The 21,768-nt window shown below is 46.2% G+C and overlaps 2 protein-coding genes across 2 annotated transcripts; both read left to right on the forward strand.

Moving 5' to 3' along the window:
• Nucleotides 1–637: 637 nt before the first annotated feature.
• On the forward strand, nucleotides 638–12,931 carry rilp (Rab interacting lysosomal protein). The gene is made up of 8 exons (XM_080547137.1): nucleotides 638–1,175; nucleotides 2,428–2,554; nucleotides 6,623–6,744; nucleotides 8,295–8,489; nucleotides 10,129–10,298; nucleotides 10,547–10,669; nucleotides 10,888–10,995; nucleotides 12,570–12,931. Exons 1-8 carry the CDS (start codon nucleotides 651–653, stop codon nucleotides 12,712–12,714), a joined length of 1,515 nt encoding a protein of 504 aa, XP_080403263.1. The 5' UTR covers nucleotides 638–650; the 3' UTR covers nucleotides 12,715–12,931.
• Nucleotides 12,932–14,810: 1,879 nt separating this feature from the next.
• scarf1 (scavenger receptor class F, member 1) lies at nucleotides 14,811–21,686 on the forward strand (the record flags this gene model as incomplete). Its single annotated transcript, XM_080550472.1, has 11 exons — nucleotides 14,811–14,914; nucleotides 15,340–15,401; nucleotides 15,681–15,782; nucleotides 16,000–16,531; nucleotides 16,785–17,003; nucleotides 17,146–17,274; nucleotides 17,850–17,956; nucleotides 18,113–18,224; nucleotides 18,375–18,499; nucleotides 19,309–19,446; nucleotides 20,235–21,686. 11 exons carry the CDS (start codon nucleotides 14,811–14,813, stop codon nucleotides 21,392–21,394), a joined length of 2,790 nt encoding a protein of 929 aa, XP_080406598.1. The 3' UTR covers nucleotides 21,395–21,686.
• Nucleotides 21,687–21,768: the final 82 nt, after the last annotated feature.

Below are 21,768 nucleotides of genomic sequence, written 5' to 3' on the forward strand. Positions count from 1 at the left end.
GTTCTTTTGCTTTCCAATACACATGGATGCAATCGAAGCATGCGATTTCCCTGCTGAATGTTCTCTGCTTTTGCAAGTGAATTCCTGTGGAACATTTGATTGCATTTGCTCCTTTTCTTACTTTTGTAGAAAACCTCTCCCTTTTTGTGTTTCATATTTGATCGTTACCTACAGTCGAACAGTAATACGAACCTCATCGTTTTACTTTTCGACATGCCATTCGATTCATGAAATTCGATGTGCATGGCATGCTCTGTCTCATGCATTACCCTACGGTCGACCTGTCAACCGAGATGTGCTGACTGCAGACCAGAGCCATGCCAGCCTACGTGCTGCAGCTCACTGGCGTTACATTGGCCGAGGAAGGAGGAGGGTTCTGTCAGGAAAAACAAGCGTGAGGGGGGCTGAAACACTGTTGTCCAGTCTGCGCCACAGAACATCGCTGCTTATTCTTCCAGGCTAGTAGCACTCGATGTTCTTTTCTTTATTTCGGCCACTATTTACATGTTCCAGGACAGGCAGAGAGTGTGACGTATGGTAGAAGAAGGAGGTTCAAGTTCGGGCGTGCAGCACAGGCTGTAGCCTACTGGAGGTTTGTTGGGGTCAAATTATTAATGTTTGCAATTATTCAGTGGAATTCGCGGTTTTATATGCAAACATCCGGTTATAACATAACCAGTTTCTGTTTTATTTCGTCTCGTTTGACGGGAGAACTGGCATACGGTGTACAACGCTGCTTCCTTCATACTGGAATAGTTTCGTTTGACGTTTCCACGCACGGCGGATCTTCTTCAAGCGCTGAAATGGAAATTATTTGCGAGAATAACGAACAAAAAACAGACCCCAAAAAGACAGAAGGATGCTCGGAGAGGACGTGTTCGAACCTGACTGTAGATGATGTGTATGAAATTGCCAAATCGATCGGCTCTGAAGTGGAGAAACTTATCGACGGTTACGGCAAAGACAGCGCCGTGGGGCTCGTGCCCAAAATAGTCCAAGTTCTGGAGCTGTTGGAGAGCTTCGCACAGAGGAACCATGCTGTCAGATCAAAGGAGGACGAACTGTTCAAAGCCTTCGAGACATTGCAGGTACAACAGCAACAACAACAGAAGAAACGAACTGTGAAAGATCAAGAACAACGCGATCATGACAACAGCTACAAGAACGACGCACGGGTGAGTCGTGTTTTATAAACATGGGTGCCAACTAATCCCCTCGAAATATGTCACATCGACAGTGCAGACAGTCCACACTCAGCCTAGGACAGTACAGGTTACAATGCGTGAGCTTAGAATGATAAGGTTCTATCTCCGTTTAGGGTAGTTCAGAGATATTGAGCGTCAAAGTTTTTACATTCCATTATGTTCTGTGAGGTGGAACCTTTGTGTTTTATTAATTTCTAACAAAAAAAGACAACATTTTAAAAATAACACCACACAGGCATTAATAAACACCTAATGGATCAGATTATGTAAAAAAAACTCAATTTTGACAAAAATTGAGATAGAACCTTATAATTCTAACGTCACGAATGGATCTACGCCATCAGGATCATTTGGAGGTGCGACAACGCAGCGTGTACAATTGTTTTGTTTGTACATTTGAAAATAAAGAAAATAATAAACGATCGACTCAGGATAATGACACATGTTATTAAGTTCAGTTTAATAATAATTTATTTTTTGGCTAAACATTTTATTTTGGAATGTAGTAGTAGGCTGTGTTGTATTTGTTGAATTGCTTTAATAAATCGCAGACGAAAAAGGCAGTTCTAGCCACTGATCGTGTATTTGATTGGCAGGTGGGCGGGTTAGTCGCAGTTGCCTGTGAAAGGTAGGTAGGTAGGTAGACACGTTGGGGGAAAGCAGCACACTTATCTGATCTCAGCAATCTGGTGATATGAAGCATGCAGTGTTACTTCCGTGTTGCCATATAGACTGTCAATGGTTTTGTCTTTGACCCAATCACTTTCTCTAGTCTTAGAGAAACTCTCTTTCGGTCGCATGTTGCCTACACTCCTCTGTAATTGGTCTTTCCTGTTTTTCCTGGTCTATATGGCACACATACTTTAGCCTAAGTCAATGACTGTCACACTCCGGAAGGTATACTATCCATAATTCCTGAAGAACAACAATAAAACAAGTTTTCACAGTTTTGACCCTTCACCTTCTACACTAAGCACCATCCATCAGGGTACACTCTTTATTTGGAATGCACACCTGTATACCCTGGTGGGCACTGATTCCTGTAGATGTCAATGGTGGGTACAGTATGTTGTGGAGGTAGAACTTGGAGAATGAGCTCATTGTAATACGTCAAATGGAATCCTCCGATTTCTACCTCCACCAGCCTCCCCTGGTTGTGCCTCCTCTTCACCACCTCCTCTCCTAACCCAAAGGAGGTGACTGATAGCGTTGTGTCCCCTAGCAGGAGATGCAGAAGAAGGAGGAGGAGTGGAGGAGGAGGTGTGAGGGGCTGCAGGCCCAGGTGCAGCAGCTACAGGGGGACAACCAGGGCCTCCAGAGTCACCTGAGGGGCAACCATGCCCAGGAAGGTCAGAATACACACACACACACACACACACACACACACAGGGAGTGGTGACTAATGACACACACAGAGTCAAACAGAGTGGTGACGTGTCACTTACACCCTCTCATTAAAACTACGGGAACTTTCCCTCTCTCAAACTGTTGTGATTCTGTTACCCACAAGAGGAAAGTCCCCTGTAGTAAGAGGAGTCACAAGGATTGACTTGTTTGCTTTTGATTCCCGCACCCACCGTTGTCTTTTGTGTCAGTCTGTCGGTTGGGATGCTTTCCCCTCGAGAAGGGCTTATCATTGGATTGGATTTATATATGAAGAAGTTCTTTTACAACTCCCATTTTACCTCACGTTGTTGTGACCTAGTGGTGATCACACACGCTCTCAGAGCTTGCTACTTTGTGAAGTCCCACGGGTGTCTACAGAATTGGGGAAAAAACACTCTTAGCTACACTTAGCAACACTCTGTGTTGTAAACACACCTGCAAAAGAGACCGTGGTATCATTGTGTCTTTTAGGTTAAATAAAGGCTGTAGAAATAATGGAAGTCACAAGGATTGAGTTTGTGCTGAATCACATTATGCGTCTTCACCATGAGAGTCACAGGATAGAACATTTGCTGACCCACAAATGTCTTTGTTTGTTGGTTTGGGAACTGGCATTCTGAGCGCAAACGTGACACACGTCACATTGTAAAGAAAAAATTCAGTGACAATTCAATAGTATCATCCTACTCAATGGATTTGAAATGAAAGACGATTAGTATAGTATTTATTGAGAATGTGCAGTGTTTCCTCCAGGATTTTTCACATTAGTGGCGGGGTGTTCATTTTTTTCCCCCGCATGCACGAGCATGAAACACGCACTAGCGCTCAAAACAAAGACATAATTTCACCAAAAACTAGAGGGTGTCAACATTAAAAAATAAAATAAATAGAGAGTAAGCCATTAAAGCCGAGCAGGTGATTTTATATAGCAGGTGATCAAATACCAAGTCCAAGATATCCTGAGGCTACAGCTGCAGCAGAACATGCAGAACGCACTGAACATAGGTTACCGTATAATATACATGTGACTGACAGATACGCCCAAGACACTGACACTGACACACACACACACACACACACACACACACACACACACACACACACACACACACACACACACACACACACACACACACAGTGAAAGATAATCAGCTCATTGAATATGAAGTAGGCCTACATGAGAGTACACGCACAAAACCGGCTAACGTTATTAAGTGCTCATTAACTGTTTACACAAGTAAAATCACAGTGTGACAGTCAGATGGAGCATTCGGTAAACAACCAACAGCAAGGTAATGCATCAGCTGAGTTAAAGAAAACCAACTCTTACCTTTGATGACACCGACATGAGCCCTGTTTACCCGTACCTCCGCCGTTCTGTTCGTGGTGATTTTAGAGGCAATAGATTATTTTTGCCCCGCGCATATTGCCCTGTAGTTAGACCACGCGACCACACCGTGTGTCTCTTATTGTCCAAATGTTCCCTGCATTTTTGCTGCATGTTTTTCCAGCATGTAAATCGTTGTCAATACAAATTCGACTCCCCTTCTTTTCGCCTGCCAATACTGTGTCATTGCTAAAGTGATGGAGAGAGGGAAAGGAGAGTGATTTCCTGAAATCCAAATGTCCCGTTAAATTCAGCCCAGTCACAAAACTGTTCTGCAAGCGCGTCGCCTCGCGCGTGTTGAGAGCGATTCAGTCTCGATTGCAGTGCAAACACAAACAACATTGCAACATTGTAACATATTGTAACTTACTACCGGTACTCCCTAAATCGGAACGAAATGTAGGTCTGAAAGCGGCCTAGATCTAGCTCCAATCTGTTTTTTCTTCTGTGGACTGAATCAATTAGTGGCGGAGAAAATGTATTCGTGGCGGCCCGCCACGAATCAATGCATATAGAGGAAACACTGATGTGTGTTCTCATCTTTGCCTATTGTCTACGCTTGAGGTGTGTGGTACAACCGACTATATCGGGGCAGCAACTTGTACGGTCACGTAACAGGTTAACTAATATTAGCCTATATAATATTCTTTCATCGGCTTGGTGTTCTAGCCAAGGGGAATTTATATACTTACCGTAATTAGTTGACATCGTAAGACATATCATGTGGTTCAGTACTGGAGTGGTCAAGGCAGGGTCTGTTGCAGTGGGAGATCTGCAGACATGTCTTTGAAGGGGAAGAGGACTATACTTGTCAAGACACTATGAAATAACTAGATTGACTCTTGCCGCTAAAACCCTCAGAACTTACAGCGATAATCGAATCGTGTTAAATAATTTATAATTTCATTGAATTCCTTTCGTTATTAGATGATAGGGGTTCCATACTACAAGCTCAACATTTCAATGTCATTACGCTTTGAAGCAGTAGCTCTAAAATGCTTGTTTTGATGCACTACTGTGTCTATAAAAGTCCACCTCAGACAATAGTATGGTCTTAGACATCAGTGATTAGAGACCCAGACAGGGGAGGCTGGTGGAGGTAGAAATCGGATTGTGACGTCTAGGTCTATCTTTAATTTCTACCTTCACCAGCCTCCCCTGTACCCAGGGTAGTATTTGGAATCAACAAATGTAAGCCAGAGGATTTAAACATTCCCACATGGCGGAGGCTTTAACCGTTGGCCTTTGTACCATAGCCGTTGGGCTGGGCTTTAACCGTTGGGCTGAGTACCATAGCTAAGCTGACTGTTAACGGTTGATGATGCTAATGCTATTAATGTTGACTCCACTGTTGATGAACCACATCGTTGATGGTTCTGGGGCTCCCCTTACTATTGATAAACCGTATTGGTTATGGTCATGTTGTTCCCCATACAAATGGCTAGCCTGGTGCGGGGCTTTTATGGTCTGTGCTTGCTTGGCTGGGCCGGGTGTGCTGGTGGTGGAGCGGGTCGGGTGTGTGGGGCAGCGGGGGCTCCCCGGGAGGGGGTTTGGGGTCCGCTGCTGGGTGCTGGTAGGCAAACTGGTAGTAGTCGCTCTATGAGTAAAGGGCTGCAAGGGAATTTTCCTGGCTACACAGTGTACAGGTTTTTTACTTTTGCCTGCTTGCGGCTCTGTCATTATGTAAAGCGCATTGAGTCGCATCTTGTGAGAAATGCGCTATACAAATAAAACTTTTTTCACAACTTTGTTTATTGAAGTTTTCATGACAGTACAACATCTGCAGTAGGTCAAACTGTACATATATATGCTAGACATATTGCACATACCTACATACTGTATATGTAGTAAAAATAGAAGTCTGTTGAAGGTAGACTACAGTAAATAAATCACACACACACACACAAAAAAAGAAAATAAATAGCTAGGACACATGGCCAATTGAAAACACATAGATTGTATAATTAGGACAAGGATTATACAGTAGAAATAAAGAAATAAAAAAAATAAAAACCAAACATTGGGTTACACTTCACCATACATAGATTATCCCAACCAGATGATACTAGGATAAAAGTCATTATTGCTTATGGGTGTCAATTGAACACTGTTCCCCAACATAGGTAAAGAAACGACCCCATGTTTTTATAAAATCTCGCTGTTGAACCCCTTATGACACACCTTATTTTCTCCATCTTAAGAAAATGCAAAATATCCCTCAGCCACATAGAGTGAGATGGAGGAGTGGGTGACTTCCATCGCAGTAAAATGAGACGTCTGGCCAGAAGAGTTGAAAAGGCCACCAGGTCATAAAACTTGATCTGATTTGAAATGGTTATGATTAAATGTTGCATGCATGACCGTAGATGAACCACATGACTGACGTCTCTGCATGCCAGTAACTGTAGATTAACTGTAGATTAACCACATGATTGACGGCGTGTCAGTGTGTGGTTTGTAGATTAACCACATTGGTTATGATCGTAGATTAACCACATTACGGATGGCCCTGTGTGACCGTAGATTAACCACATGATTGACGGCTCTGTGTGTCAGTGTGTGGTTGTAGATGAAACACATTGGTTATGACCGCAGATGAACCACATTACAGATGAGCTTGTGTGGTTGTCTTCCTGTCCTGCAGACCGCGTCCAGCGCCAGGAGCGGGAGGTGATGCTGAGGCTGAAGGAGGTGGTGGACAAGCAGAGAGACGAGCTGAGGGCTAAAGTACAGGAGATAGCCACCATCTCCAAAGAGGTGGAGGCGGTAAGGACAAGTACACACACACACAGTACGCACAAGTACACACACACACACACACACACACACACACACACACACAGTACGCACAAGTACACACACACACACAGTACGCACAAGTACACATACACACAGTACACCAACCCACCCATCCATACAGTACACACACACACACACACACACACACCTAGGCTGGAATCCATCTCTCTGGAGGTTGTGTCAGGCAGAGAACACACTGTGTCCACATGTGAGTATGAGTGGTCCTAAACAGCTTTCTAGACAGTGACAGGACCACAGACAGAACGTTTGTCTGTCAGTAAATGAATTGAAAGAATGTTAGTATGGTATTTATTGAGACGTGTTCCCATCTCTGTCTATTGTCTATCAGGGTTTCCTCCAGGAAATTTCACATTAGTGGCGGTGTGGCCAATCCTCGCCACGAATCAATGCATATAGAGGAAACACTGGTCTATGCTTGCTTGAGGACTGACAATAGTAACATACACTCACCGAATCCTCTTTTGCCTTCAGAACTGCCTTAATTCTTCGTGGCATTATATTCAACAAGGTGCTGGAAACATTCCTCAGAGATTTTGATCCATATTGACATTATAACATCACACAGTTGCTGAAGATTTGTGCCAAGATTTGTGCCAATGGTGTACCATGTCTGCATGCCTAAATACATTGAGTTGCTGCCACATGATTGGCTGATTTAGATATTTCCATTGAACGTGCAGTTGAAAAGTTGTACCTAATAAAGTGGCCGGTGAGTGTATACAGTCACGTAACAGGTTAGCTTCTTTTATATAAGATTCTTCCATTGGATTTGAGTGATAGCCAAGGGGAATTTAGGGGACAACATACTTAGGGGACATCCTAAATCATGTAGTACAGTATGTGCTAGAGTTGACACACACACACACACACACACACACACACACACACACACACACACACAAACCTGGGCAGGGCTCCATGTCTTTGGAAGTTGTGTCAGGCAGAGAACACCCTCAAGGTCAGCCAATGACATTAGTCTCCCAGTAGCGAGTCAGGGAAAGGCCCTGACATCATGTCTGTTTATGATGTTCCAGCCGAGCCACGCCCAGGAGAAGAGACATGTCTGGGCTGCTGCTCCTCTCTGTCGTTCTGAGCTGTTGTTGTCGTCATGTAATGGTTTTAAACAGCTAGTACTGTGTGTGCTTATGTGTGTTTATGCCTCTGGCCCTTTTACCTTCTGCTTGAACAATGTTCCTTGTAGGGTTGGACAGTATCCAATTTTTGACACTGTTAACCCGCCCCCAGAATCCTCTTTGGTCTTGTGCTCTCCGATCAGGGTTTTTGCCATGACATGGTATACGGTATTACTGTGGGATTCAAAATCACGTAGGGCTTTGAGGGAGCCGCCAATTTCAAATAATGAATGTAGTCACTGCGATACAGTTTCCCACCACAAGATGGCTGGCTGCAGTGCACTTGAACTGTGATAGCGCTTTTAACGTTTTATGTTTTTATGTTCATTTTATGTCTATATTTTGTTCCTTCCTTGTACACAGCTCCAGGAGCAGTTGGAGCGCTTCATGAAGATGAACGGAGAGTTGAGACACAAGCAGACCGTCGTGCAGACCCAGGTGAAGAGTGCCGTGGAGCGGAAGGCCGACATGGAGGCAGACCTCAGGGAGAAACTGAAGGAGATCGAACGCCTCACCTTCCAGCTGGAGAGGGCCAACAACCTCACTGCTGCTGGAGCCGTAAGTAGAAGCACAGAGAGAGAGAGTGTGTGTGTGTGGTGTGGTGTGGTGTGGTGTGGTGTGGTGTGTGTGTGTGTGTGTGTGTGTGTGTGTGGTGTGGTGTGTGTGGTGTGTGTGGTGTGTGTGGTGTGTGTGTGGTGTGTGTGGTGTGTGTGTGTGTGTGTGTGTGTGTGTGATTAGAAAAGAAGTGTGAGGAAACAGAAAGAGTGTGTGTGTGATCCGAAAAGAAGTGTGAGAGAGAGAGAGAGAGTGTTTAGTCAGTGTAATGGTACAGTAGAAGGAGCTGCTGTAGCAATTGAACTTGGACCTTCATAGTTTACATCCATTACTATATAAAGACGAGTCATGCAACATGATGCCTTCCTGACTCAGTGTTCTACTGGCTTGTTCCTAACGCCCCACTGACATTTCTCTGCGTGTCCCTCACTTTCCCACATATGTCTACTGTCTGTAGCTGTCTTACAACATTTGCCTGTGCCCAGTTTTAAACTTGTCCTCCATATTGTTTCCCACCCCTGACATTGTTGCCCATGCAATCTCCTGCCGTTCTGGAATGTTTGTTATGACCAAGATAAGAAATGCGTCATAAAGTTTGTGACTACTTATACAAAGGGGATTTCTTGGGACAAGAAGTTTCAACATGTGACTGTAATACAGGCTTGGTCTCGCTCCTTGTCTTTACTTAACCATTTCCTTTATTCCTGTTTCCTATTGTGTCTTTACTTAACCATGTTAAGTAATAGAAGTGGCCTGTAACCGTATCATGTTTGGTGGTTTTCTCTTTGCTTTGTTGAATGGTTAGATAATGGCATAGACTGTGAAATCCATCAAATGGATTATACACCAATAAACCAGGGGAGGCTGGTGGAGGTAGACATCGGAGGACGGGCTCATTGTTATGCATGGGTTGGAATGAGGAACAGGATCAAACACACTGAAGCCATGCATTCCAATGAGCCCGTCCTCTGATTTCTACCTCCACCAGCCTCCCCTGCACATGACAGCTGAGGGACGGCGTCTGACAGGTTCCGCTATTTAACCATACACGTGTGAGACGGTGCTGAGCCTTGTTTTTGAAAGCAGAGTAACACTTTAGTTGAACCCTTCAACACAAGACTGGCCTACGGGTCAGGGTCAGTGATGTTGTGTCCTTTTGCGAATTGTAACACATTTTAGCGTTTACATTGTTCATTGTCTCCAGTGTCCAGTGTTAACACACCTCCTTTTCTACCATCACTGGCCAAGGGTGTCATAGTAGTGGTGTAATAACATTTTATCCTGTGCATGTGATTATGTTTTACTTTGTTTTACCTACTATGTTATTTTATCTTGTCACTCGTCGTCTCTGTAAATGAGGGGAACCTCAGTGGACCTTTTGAGTTTAAATAATGGTTGAATGAAAAGTACCTGGCATAAAACAGTCACATGATCTGATGTCAGCTTACGATGTCACTTAGTAGTCACTCTTATCCAAAGCGACTTCCAATGAGTCCGTTTGTCTAAAGTAAGTGAAAGTGATAGAGAAAGGAAGACAACGTAGTTTTTTCTTTAATGACCTGCCAACTACTGTAGCTCTATCTGTAGGTATTGTGTGTATGACAAGCTGACGGTAAACATTGTGTTATTTGAAACCCCACAGACAAGCCCATCCATGACACAGCTGGATCTGACAGACAAGATGATCATCGACCTCAAGGACCCCAACAGGCCTTGTTTTACCAAGCAGGAAGTCAGGGACATTCTGTTTGAGAGGAACGAACTCAAGGCCAACCTCTTCCTGGTTCAGGAGGAACTCGCTTACTACCAGAGGTGTGTGTGTATGTGGGTATGTGTGTCTGTGTGTGTGTGTGTGTGTGTGTGTGTGTGTGTGTGTGTGTGTGTGTCTGTGTCTGTGTGTCTGTGTCTGTGTGTGTATGTCAGAGAACGGCTGTGTGGCTGTTGAGCATCAAAGGATCTATGACAATCTGACAGCCAATAGCGTGTGTGTGTGTGTGTGTGTGTGTGTGTGTGTGTGTGTGTGTACATACATACATGTGTGCTATGTGTTGTTCTTGCAGGGAGATCCTGAATGATGAGAGGTGCCCAGGCTTCCTGCTGGAGGCGGTGCGATCTGCAATAAAGAAACAGAAAACTGTGATTAAAGCCAAAATGCTGGGCATGCCAGTGGACCAATGCAGCGAGTGAGAAACACACACACACACACACACACACACACACACACACACACACACACACACACACAGACACACACACATACACAGACACACACACATACACAGACACACACACATACACACACACACATACACAGACACAGACACACACAGACACATACACAGACACAGACACACACACACACACACACTTCTAAGGTTGTGGGTGTGTTTTCCTCCCACAGTGATGAGGTGGATGGGAGGGGTCCTCTGTATGAGAGTACAGAGACGGACAATGAAACAGAGACGGACGGTGTTGAGGACAAGCCCCGTGAGTCTCGCATCAGGAGCCTGTAAGTACCGCTGCCCTGTGTTCACTCACACCAAGGGTACGGATGTATCAGGGGAGGCTGGGGGAGGTAGAAATCGGAGGACAGGCTCATTTAAATGATGTATAGAATGGAATGAGGAATGATATCAAACACATGTGGTTGATACCATTCCTCATTCCGTTCCATGCATTACAATGAGCCTGTCCTCCGATTTCTGCCTCTTTTTTTTTACCAGCCTCCCCTGGAAGTGATGATATAGCTGTCAGTCTTTAACTTAAACTACCACTGGGCAGCCATACGAGCTCACACTCTGCCTGCTTTGTTCAGTGCAATTTGTTCGACTAGGGCTGTCTTGGCAAGCCTGTAAATGATTGCCAATAAAAATGTTTAACTCAGTGCTCTGTAATGATTAAGCGAATCCAAGTTGACTTAAGTACCTTCTTGGCTGCAGCATTACGGGTCAGAAAGAAAGGAAGTTAAGTATGGTAAAAGAAAAATATGCTATAAAAAAAAAAAACAAGCTGGATTCAATATACAATATCCTTTGGCCTGGTCCAGAGACAACCCCCTAGCCCCCCACGTTCTCTGTTGTTTCACATCTGAGGGAATTGGATAGGTGTTAACGAAAGCCTTCTCGTTGTCCTCTGCCATATTGCTTAGACCTATCCTATTCTCACAGATCTGCAAACAAAAACTAGAGGCAAGAAGACGGGTCTAAAGATGTGACTGGCCTGAGCCCCTGTCTTCAACAAGTCAAGCTTGTTGTCGATGCATCTGACCCGTTAGGCTGTGAGTAGATCTGACCCGTTAGGCTGTGGGTAGATCTGACCCGTTAGGCTGTGGGTAGATCTGACCCGTTAGGCTGTGGGTAGATCTGAGCCAGCACAGTGTTGTGTTAGACTGCTCCCTTTGTGGTGATGTTTTTTTGTTTTTATTTCAGGACTAATCGCCATTTCTGTAGTTTGATCAACATGTTCAAGTTTACTTACATCTCTAAATAATTTTGGTCGACAGTTTGACAGAAAAACAATGCACACTTAAAGTGCCATTATCTTGACTCACAATGATTTCTTTGGTCTCCAAACACTCACAACACAATTATAGTATCACATACTATTAACACAGTTACCAGAGTATCACATACTATTAACACAGTTACCAGAGTATTACACACATACAGTAAACTGTGGAGGAAAGAGAGTAACTTGAACTGCCTGACAGTGAATCTGATGAGACCTGCTTTATCTCCTCCCCTTGTCAGTGTATTTAGCTCAGGCTTCTGACAGTGAATCTGACCTGAGACCTGCTTTATCTCCTCCCATGTCAGTGTATTTAGCACCGGCTTCTGGCAGTGAATCTGACCTGAGACCTGCTTTATCTCCTCCCCTTGTCAGTGTATTTAGCACCGGCTTCTGACAGTGAATCTGACCTGAGACCTGCTTTAGCTCCTCCCATGTCAGTGTATTTAGCACCGGCTTCTGACAGTGAATCTGACCTGAGACCTGCTTTAGCTCCTCCCATGTCAGTGTATTTAGCTCGGGCTTCTGATAGTGAATCTGACCTGAGACCTGCTTTATCTCCCTCTATGTTTGTAGCTTTGGTTTCCTGACACGTTCGAGCAGCGGCCGCAGTCCCAGTAAAACTAACTCCGCCTCCACCTGGGAAATCCTCGTCCCTGAGGACATCCCTGATGTGGAGGACATCCCCATCACAGAGACTGAGCCCGGGCGATCCCCATGACAACAAGTTAACGACCTGTTATTATTATTTTAGTGTTTTCTGAAAACCATACCGTTTTGGTCTTCATAAGGGAAGAGAGATTATGCTCTCATACTTTCTCTTTCTCTTTTTATACCTCTCTTTCTTTTGTTCTTCTCTCTCTCTCTCTCTCTCTCTCTCTCTCTCTCTCTCTCTCTCTCTCTCTCTCTCTCTCTCAGGAATGGTTCATAAAATATGAATAGCCAACTGTACACTTTGCATTGATAATAAGAGTGCAGGACAATATTAAGAGGGATTATTTTTAAATAGACAGAGCAATATGTATATATTAATAATTGGTTATAACAATTTGTACTCAACATTATAGTGACCATACAGTTTATATCGATATTTTTAACAACTTTTTTTAAACCAAAGATATTAATTACAAAGATGTATTTTGACAACAGAAAACATTGAATACCGCAGTAACACTTTTGTGCCACAAGAGGCATTGATACATTCTAACCATTAACAACCAGAGACAATAACAGTAACACCCGGGCATTTAACTTGTATGATTTGTTTTTACCTTATAGTGGGTATTTCTTAGCACGCCTTAGGGTTGCTGTGAGTCTTCCTGTCAGTAAGAATACGGTGTCAGTTTCATGGAGAGGTTTGCAGTATATTGTCAGTATGGTGCCCAGTATATGAGTACACTGCATTGTACTCCTGACCCTGAATGTATGGCCACAGAATATAACAATCAATATATGTATTGATTATATTTCATTTTCTTGATGATCTGTTTTTAACTGTCATTTGAATGTACTTATACCCTTAAGAGCTCTCCTTCTCAATCACCTAGCCCCATGCAGTATGGATTGGGCATTGTAATTGACAAGTGTGTGTGTGTGTGTGTGTGTGTGTGTGTGTGTGTGTGTGTGTGTGTGTGTGAGTGTGTGTGTGAGTGTGTGTGTGTGTGTGTGTGTGTGTGTGTGTGTGTGTGCGTGCGTGCGTGCGTGTGTGTGTGTGTGCGCTCGCGCGTCCGTATGTTTATATACTATATATGTGTCTGTGTGTGTGGCATTAGGCCCTCTTGGTTGGTCACTTAAAGAGGAAGTGCATGCTTCCTTGGGGGGAGATAGGAGATGGTTTGTGTTCTCTCACTCTTCAATCATGTAAACACACTGACACACACCCCACAATGACTATCTCTGACCCTCCTCCAACCATACCTTTCGGTACTAAGACATCTCAGATCCTGATATGCGTTTTCTGACATTGAAAGCATTGCTGCTGGTTACATGTTGCTGACCCCTCCGACCGTATTTTCCGGCAATACTCTACATTATGTACATTTTATTTTTGTAAAACACGAGTTATTCAATGAGATGCCTTTCAAATAAACAAATAAAGATCCTAAGTGAAATTGTGTGTTCTTGTGTATTGGTACTACATATTACTTGTGTACAGTATATATGTTTGAAACAATTGTGGCTCAACAATATTTTGTCATCTAATAGATATTTTGTTTTATAGAAACCACAACATAACCACATCAGCCAGAGAGCATTCAGAGTTTCAACTGTAACGTTTGCTTCTGCCTAATGCGTAGAATAATAATCATCAGGACGATGATAACGTAACAGTTTTGGTTGAGGATGGTTGTGGTTAGTTGTTGTTTCTAGCAGTCATACAGAGAATAAAAACTACACACTCACCCACACAAGCGCACTCACACACACACACACACACCTCTAAATATGCTTTTCCCAGAATTCTGCAGTATGTGGCTAAGTCTGTAGAAAGCCCTGAGCCTGATTGAATAGGAGGAAGTAGCCTTCACTTCCCCAGGAAACTAGGAGAGGAAACGCAGGGGTTTGGACCTCTCAGACGACACTGTGGGCCTGGAAGACCCACCACAGACCAGGGCTAGGGGAGACAGAGAGAGGGGGAAGGAGGCCGAGACACCGCCTTACATGGTCTTCACTTGGTCTTGGGCGTCGAACAGTGGGACACAGAGGGGGAGAGATAGGATAGGATCTTTTACCTGGTTTTGGACAGCGGCACGGGTGTGAGTCGGACTGGTCTGAGACCTGTTGCGGACCCGGTTCAGGCCTGGTTTTGGAGTGGAGATGGGCCTTCTTCTTCTGACTGGTCTTGGACTCCTGCTCTGCTGTTCTCTCTCCACCTCAGAGAAACTCCAGCCCTCAGGGAAGAACGTCTGCCAGGATCTCCGGTACGCCGCTACTTTCACTCAAGATCTCTCTCACTCTATCTTCCTCCATGGATTATTATCATAATCACTCATCGTGACGTTAGAATTATAAGGTTCTATCTCCATTTTTGTCCAATTTCTTTTTACATAATCTGATCCATTAGGTGTTTATTAATGCCTGTGTTGTGTTATTTTTAAAATGTTTACATTTTTTAGTTAGTAATTCATAAAATACAAAGGTTCCATCTCACAAAACATAATGGAATGTAAAAACTTTGACGCTCAATATCTCTGAACTACCCGAAACGGAGATAGAACCTTATAATTCTAAGCTCACGTCATATCTAAGATTATTGACCATTAGATTTGACATTTACCGTTTTGAACATATTCTCAGTACTATCATATCTATCTTTGTTGAGACCTTTTCCCTTCTACACCAACAGGGACCCCTCCACCCTGGTCTGCTGTGCTGGATGGGGACAGCAGGCAGGAGAGTGTGTCATACGTGAGTAGCAGTGAAGGATGTGTTTGATACTGTTTCTCATTCCATTCCATGCATTACAATGAGCCTGTCCTCTGACGTTCTGCCTCCACCAGCCTCCCCTAGTGAGTAGCAGTGGCCTCGTATGGAAAGGGGGCTTCCAAAGCAGCTTGTCTAAAGGACACAGATGAGGATTATTTCACTTCACATTGTGTTATGAACATCGATGCTGGCGTTATAAGATTTATTGTGTGTGTGTGTGTGTGTGTGTGTGTGTGCGTGTGCACCCGTGTGTGTGTGTAGCTTTGTGTGAAGGCGAGCAGTCCTGTCAGCAGGATGAGATCTGTGTGTACCCAGGGGTGTGTCGTTGTCCACCAGGCTACTATGGAGCCCACTGCAAGACACGTGAGTCATTATAACTATCTATTATTATTATTATTATTATTATTATTATTATTATTATTATTATTATAACAACATTATTACAAGTCAAGACTATAGACCACAGGAGTCCTGCAAATCTATGACGCTGTGTTTTAATTGAGACACAGACATTGTGGGCTGAAGTTGTTGTTGTTGATTTAAGCATTTAGACAAACCCGCTCGCTCACCTTGCTTCCAGGCTGCCCACCAGAGTTCTGGGCTCCGGACTGTCGTGAGCTGTGCCAGTGCCACCCTCACGGGCGCTGCCACCCCGTCACGGGCGAGTGCACGTGTCTCCCCAACCGCTGGGGCCCTCTCTGCCAGAACCCCTGTAAGTGTTCGGGCCACGGGCACTGCCACCCGGTCCATGGCAACTGCACCTGTGACGAGGGCTGGTGGACGCCCCGCTGTGCCAAGGCGTGCCAGTGCTTCCCCGGCACGTCCACCTGCGACCCGCTGACGGGCCGGTGCCAGTGTGCCCAGGGCTACTGGGGCCAGAGGTGCAGCCTGCGTTGTAACTGCTACGTGTCGCCGTGCCGACAGGGCTCGGGGGACTGCGAGTGCCAGGGGGGGTGGTGGGGTCCCACGTGCGACCGGCGCTGTAACTGTGACCTGGAGCACAGCGAGTGTGACCCGCTCAGCGGGGCGTGTGTGTGCCAGCCCGGGTACAAGGGGGCCTTCTGCAACGAGCCGTGTGAAGCTGGGGAGTACGGCAGCGGGTGTACACTGAGGTGAGTGGGTGGGTGGGTGTGGGTGTGGGTGTGGGTGTGTGTGAGTGTGAGTGTGAGTGTGAGTGTGAGTGTGAGTGTGAGTGTGAGTGTGAGTGTGAGTGTGAGTGTGTGGGTGTGGGTGTGTGTGTGTGTGTGTATGTATGTGAGTGAGTGAGTGAGTGAGTGTGTGAGTGTGTGTGTGTGTGTGTGTGTGTGTATATACGTGTATTATATAGTATCTTATACTCTCTCTCTCTCTCTCTGCTGTCTGCAGGTGTGGTCACTGTAACGGTAGCCTATCATGCTCTTCTATAGACGGGGCGTGTGCCGTCTGCCAGCCTGGATGGAATGGCATACGGTGTGACCAACTATGCCCGTATGGTTACCATGGAGACCTCTGCCAGGCTGAGTGCCCACGTTGCAGGAATGGTGAACCCTGTGACCCCAGGACAGGGAAGTGTTTACGATGTGACCCGGGCTGGACTGGACCCAGGTGTGTGTGTGTGTTTAGCGAGTGTGTGTGTGTCTGGGTGTGTGTGCATGTGTGTGCGTGTGTGTATGTGTGTGCATGTGTGTGTGTCATCAATACTGTGTGTGTGTGAAGGAGTGTGTATTTCATGTCATCTTGTCTGCAGGTGCGACCAACCCTGTGCTAACAGGACATACGGGGACGCCTGTCATTTCCTGTGCAGCCCCTGTTTCCATGGTGACTGTCATCATGTGACAGGAAGATGTGTCTGCCAGCCTGGGTATGAGGGGGAAAGGTGAGAAAGTGCTGCTGGGACACAACAGAGATGTCTAGAATAGTTCTGAAACTAACACTGTAAGGAAAACATTCACTAGAAAACTAAATTGTTCTTGACAACTTTATAGTCTAAAGATGTCTTGTATAGTTGATAATACTTTTTTTCTCCCGAATATATTGATAGCGGACGAGTGATGTACTGATGGAAGTTACAGCTTATATACTTGTTCACAGAGAGAGAATAGCTTTACATCTGTTCATCGTAACTTACAATTGACATTGGTTCCCATACATACATGGCTCTATCCTGTGTCCATGTTGCTCTGCCCTGCTGACCACTAGGCAAGTCTCCTATATCCTAGACTAGAGTTAAACTGGTCTCACTGTTACTTGATATGGTATGTGCCTGCTCCTAAAGGTGTCTTGTTCACTCCTTGGTGACTGAGAGTGGGAAGTTTAAAGTATGTTTAAGATTAAACAATGAATTTTGGTAATATTTGATAGGCACACAAAAATGCCTCATATCAACGATCAAAACATTTGTGTTTTGGGGTAAACCGTTCTTTTTGTGTCCTGGTGTCTGTGTTGTGCCAGTTGTAACAGCACATGTCCAGACCACCGGTATGGCTTCAACTGTTCCTCCGTGTGTGACTGTGGAGAGGACGTCACCTGTCACCCAGCCACCGGGGCCTGTCCCAACAGTACGCACACACGCTTCCTATTTCTCTCCTCATATTTATGTGTGCATCTATGATTTTCAGTGTGTCACTATGTGTGTCACTATGTGTGTCACTATGTTTGTCACTATTTGTAAGTGTGTGTGTGTGTGTGTGTGTGTGTGTGTGTGTGTGTGACAGATGGCCGGGGGGCTCTGATTGCTGGGCTCTTGGTTCCTCTGCTGTTGTTGCTGCTGGCTCTGGTCTGCTGCTGCTGCTGCTGTGGAGGAGGCCCCACTGACGGCAAAGACAGGTCTCCATCCAGCTCCATTCACCCCCACTGCACTCCCACATCGTGTGTGTGTGTGTGTGTGTGTGTGTGTGTGTGCGAGCGTGAGTGAGTGTGTGTGTGTTAGGTGGGGCAGGACCATGTCCGACCTGGCTCTTCTCTCTTGTCCCCCAGGGTGCCGGTAGGGGACGGGGGCATGTCTGCCCGTATGAAACACCACGTCTATAACGTCCTGGCCAACGTCAGCTCAGCTGTCCCCTGTTTCTCTGTCTGGTCCTCAGGCCTGCCCCGAGTCACAGGTGAGACGCACACACACACATCTCTAACAGGAGAGGCTGGTGGAGGTAGACATCTGGAGGACGGGCTCATGAGGATGTAATGAGGAATGGTATACAGTATGTGTTTGGGGTCTATGTGTTGGATACCGTTCCTCATTCCATTTGATGCATTTACAAGGAGCCTGTCCTCCGATATCTACCTCCACCAGCCTCCGCTGACGGTCAGTTTCTCAGTCTGCCCAGGACTGAATATGCACTGGACTCACTGTAAAAACTCTGTATACTTTATATATGTAGCACTATCCAATGCACTGTTGTCTGTCCTGTGTTGTCCTGTTTTTTGCATTTGTTTTTGTTCACGTATACACGTGAAAAAATGTGTATGCATAATGGCAATAAACGTTATCTGAATCTGAATCTGAATCTGACACAGATTAAGCCTACCGCATTCCTAGAGCATCTATTCTAGAGAGCAACTTCTTTAACAGATATCCTCTACTCTGATCATGCTAATCACAAGACGTGTGTTTGGGACGGCTGTGGCTCAGGAGGTAGAGCCAGCGTCTAACGATCGCAAGGTCGGCGGTTCGGCGGTTCGATCCCCCTGCTGGCCACGTGCCGAGGTGTCCTTGGGCAAGACACTGAACCTCAAATTGCTCCCAATGAGCGGGCCGGGCTGGCGCCTTGCATGGTAGCTTGCCGCCGTCGGTGTGTGAATGTGTGTGTGAATGGGTGAATGAGAGGCCATCGTAAAGCGCTTTGGAATAAGGCGCTATATAAGTGCAGTCCGTTTACCATTTGAAACCCTCCGTGTTCTCTGGTGCCTCCAGTGTCTCACCACGACCCTGAGCTGACCTTCAACCACAGCTTCATCGAGCCTCCGTCGTCCGGTTGGGTCACCGACGGCTCCTCTTTCGACAGTGATGAAGAGGAGGGAGAGGCTCTCTACTGTGTCCCCCCCAGGGAAGGTAAGGGCTAGGGAGGGACATCATACTGGAGTGTGTCTGATCCAGGGGAGGGTTGGTGGAGGTAGGAAATCGGAGGACGGGGTCTAATTGTAATGCATGGAATGTTTGACACCTTTCCTCTTTCCATTCCATGCATTATAATGAGCCCTTCCTCCGATTTCTACCTCCACCAGCCTCCCCTGATTCAGAAACAATAGACTATTAGGGTATACTTGAGGGATATCTATTCTCGAGGGTGCCTCCCTTTGCTTGTACTTCACTGCCCCCTGTTGGTAGTTGTCAGGGCTTTAATCTCAGTGATTTGCCCCCTGCACATTTGCAACACAGCAACACTGGAACCGAATGAGTACTGTGGCTTATATCAGTTCTAACAATTGTGTAGGAATGTATTTGAATGTTGTTGTCAAATGTAAATGTCAGATGTTGTCTATCTGTTATCATCAATGCATGCATAACCACATAAATACATAACACTTACTTCAGGTTCTGGGCTTCCTTCAGGCTACTGTATTATCTCTTAAAGGTCTAGCTGTAGTTTTGCGTGTTGCTGTCCTCACTGGCCACACTGGAAATTGAAAACATGCATATGCTACACTTTCTGATAGCGCCAAACATGTGCATATCCTTGTAAACAAAACTTGAAATAGGCACGTAAAAGCCAGTGTCCTACCTGACAACAGTTAAAAAATATTGTTTTAAAGCTACACACTGGACCCTTTCTTAACCCTCTTGTCCCTGTCCCTCACTCCCTCCCTCCCTCCCTCCCTCCCTCCCTCCATCTCTAACAGACATCCCAGCGGTGGCGGGCGGTGAGTTCCAGGAAATGAGTTCCAAGTGTAACATGTTCCTCGACCCGTCTGGCTTCAGCAGCGACGACATGTCTCTCTGCTTCGGCATCCCCCGCACCTCCAGCATCGCCAAGTCTAAGCGGCCCTCCGTCTCCTTCGCAGAGGGCACCCGCTTCAGCCCCAAGGAACCCCGCGGCTCGGCCCAGGACCTGGCCCCTGGAGCCCCCCGCACCAAGCCCAAATCCCCCTGGGGGGTCCTGATGCTGTCCGCCCTCCAGGCCCAGGGAGGTGGGGGGAAGGCCGGGGAGGGAGACGGGGACGGAGGGGAGGTAGGGGAGGACGGAGGTGGGACGGAGGATCACCAGGAGTCTAGCATGGAGACAGGGGACCCAGACCCAGACAGGTACACCTCCACCCCGTCCCGTGCCACCCTGCAGGTCCCTGGGTCAGGAGGGGGGCGAAAGCGCACCATGTCCAACACTGCCTCCAGGACCCAGACGCAGACGTCTGCCTCCGACACCCAGCTGGCAGAGGCGGCCGTGGATAAGCTCACTACGGTTTACGTGACGGTGGGTAAGGCTGGCAGGCCGACGTCTAAACTGCTGGAGCCCAGCTCGGAGGGCCCCGTCCAGGCCATGCTACGCAGGCTGGGCAGCCTCCAGAGACAGAAGGACCAGGAGGGCGGCCGGCCCAAGGGGAAGGGGGCCGAGGGGATCACCAAGCCCCCCAGGAGGAAGCTGGGGGCGCGGGCCAGTGCGTGGGAGGGAGGGGGGGGTGCAGGTGGCGGTGGTGGGGACGGGAGCGGAGGCGAGGGAGGGGGAGGGGAAGTGTGCATGAGGAAGCCCAGTAGGCTGAAACACACTCCTCTCAGCTCACCGGGCGCCCTAGGCTCCTCTGACAATCCTCCAGCAGAGGGCAGCACACCCAAGAGGCCACTGTCCATCTTGAAGAGCGTGCCGGAGGTCACAGGGTCAGGGGTTAGGGGTGAGTGGGTGAGGAGGGAAGATGGTGGTCCCAGGACGACGCAGACTGAGGGGGGCTATCTAACGGTCGGGCCAGTGACAGACGCTGTTAGCCTTAGCGAGGTCATCGCTAACGAAGGTGTGGTGGCCGGCACGGACGATGAGCCCAACTATGAGAACGTCCTGATTAATCATTGACAACATACTAACAATTAATTTTAGACTCAGGTGAAGGCTTGAACAGCCAGCACAGCAACATCTCTACCATACAATACCATACAATTTAGACATTAGGGTTTGTGATGTAAAAATACTCCTGTATTTTTGTATTTCAGCTATTTTAAATGGAACATTTACGATTTGATTTTACCAACATTACTTTTTCTATTGAGAATGAGTTTTTCATATTTTGATATTGTTATGAAAGATTTATCATAATGTATGTATATCATGGTTTTGTACGTACAAGTATTACCACACAAAAAGTATAACACAGCATACTATGGGGTTATACCTAAACTGTGATACCAAGTCACTATCGATAATGTAGTTGCCTTAAACAACTGATGAAT

Source organism: Nansenia antarctica, assembly GCF_963989245.1.
Source record: "Nansenia antarctica genome assembly, chromosome: 1".
Lineage (NCBI taxonomy): Eukaryota > Metazoa > Chordata > Actinopteri > Argentiniformes > Microstomatidae > Nansenia > Nansenia antarctica.

Excerpts from the sequence above, each read along its gene's own strand:
- rilp (XM_080547137.1), top strand. The coding sequence starts at position 651 with ATGCAAACATCCGGTTATAACATAACCAGTTTCTGTTTTATTTCGTCT. Across the intron at positions 6,745-8,294 it reads TCTCCAAAGAGGTGGAGGCG|CTCCAGGAGCAGTTGGAGCG; the intron begins GTAAGGACAAGT and ends CCTTGTACACAG. Across the intron at positions 10,996-12,569 it reads GAGTCTCGCATCAGGAGCCT|CTTTGGTTTCCTGACACGTT; the intron begins GTAAGTACCGCT and ends CTATGTTTGTAG.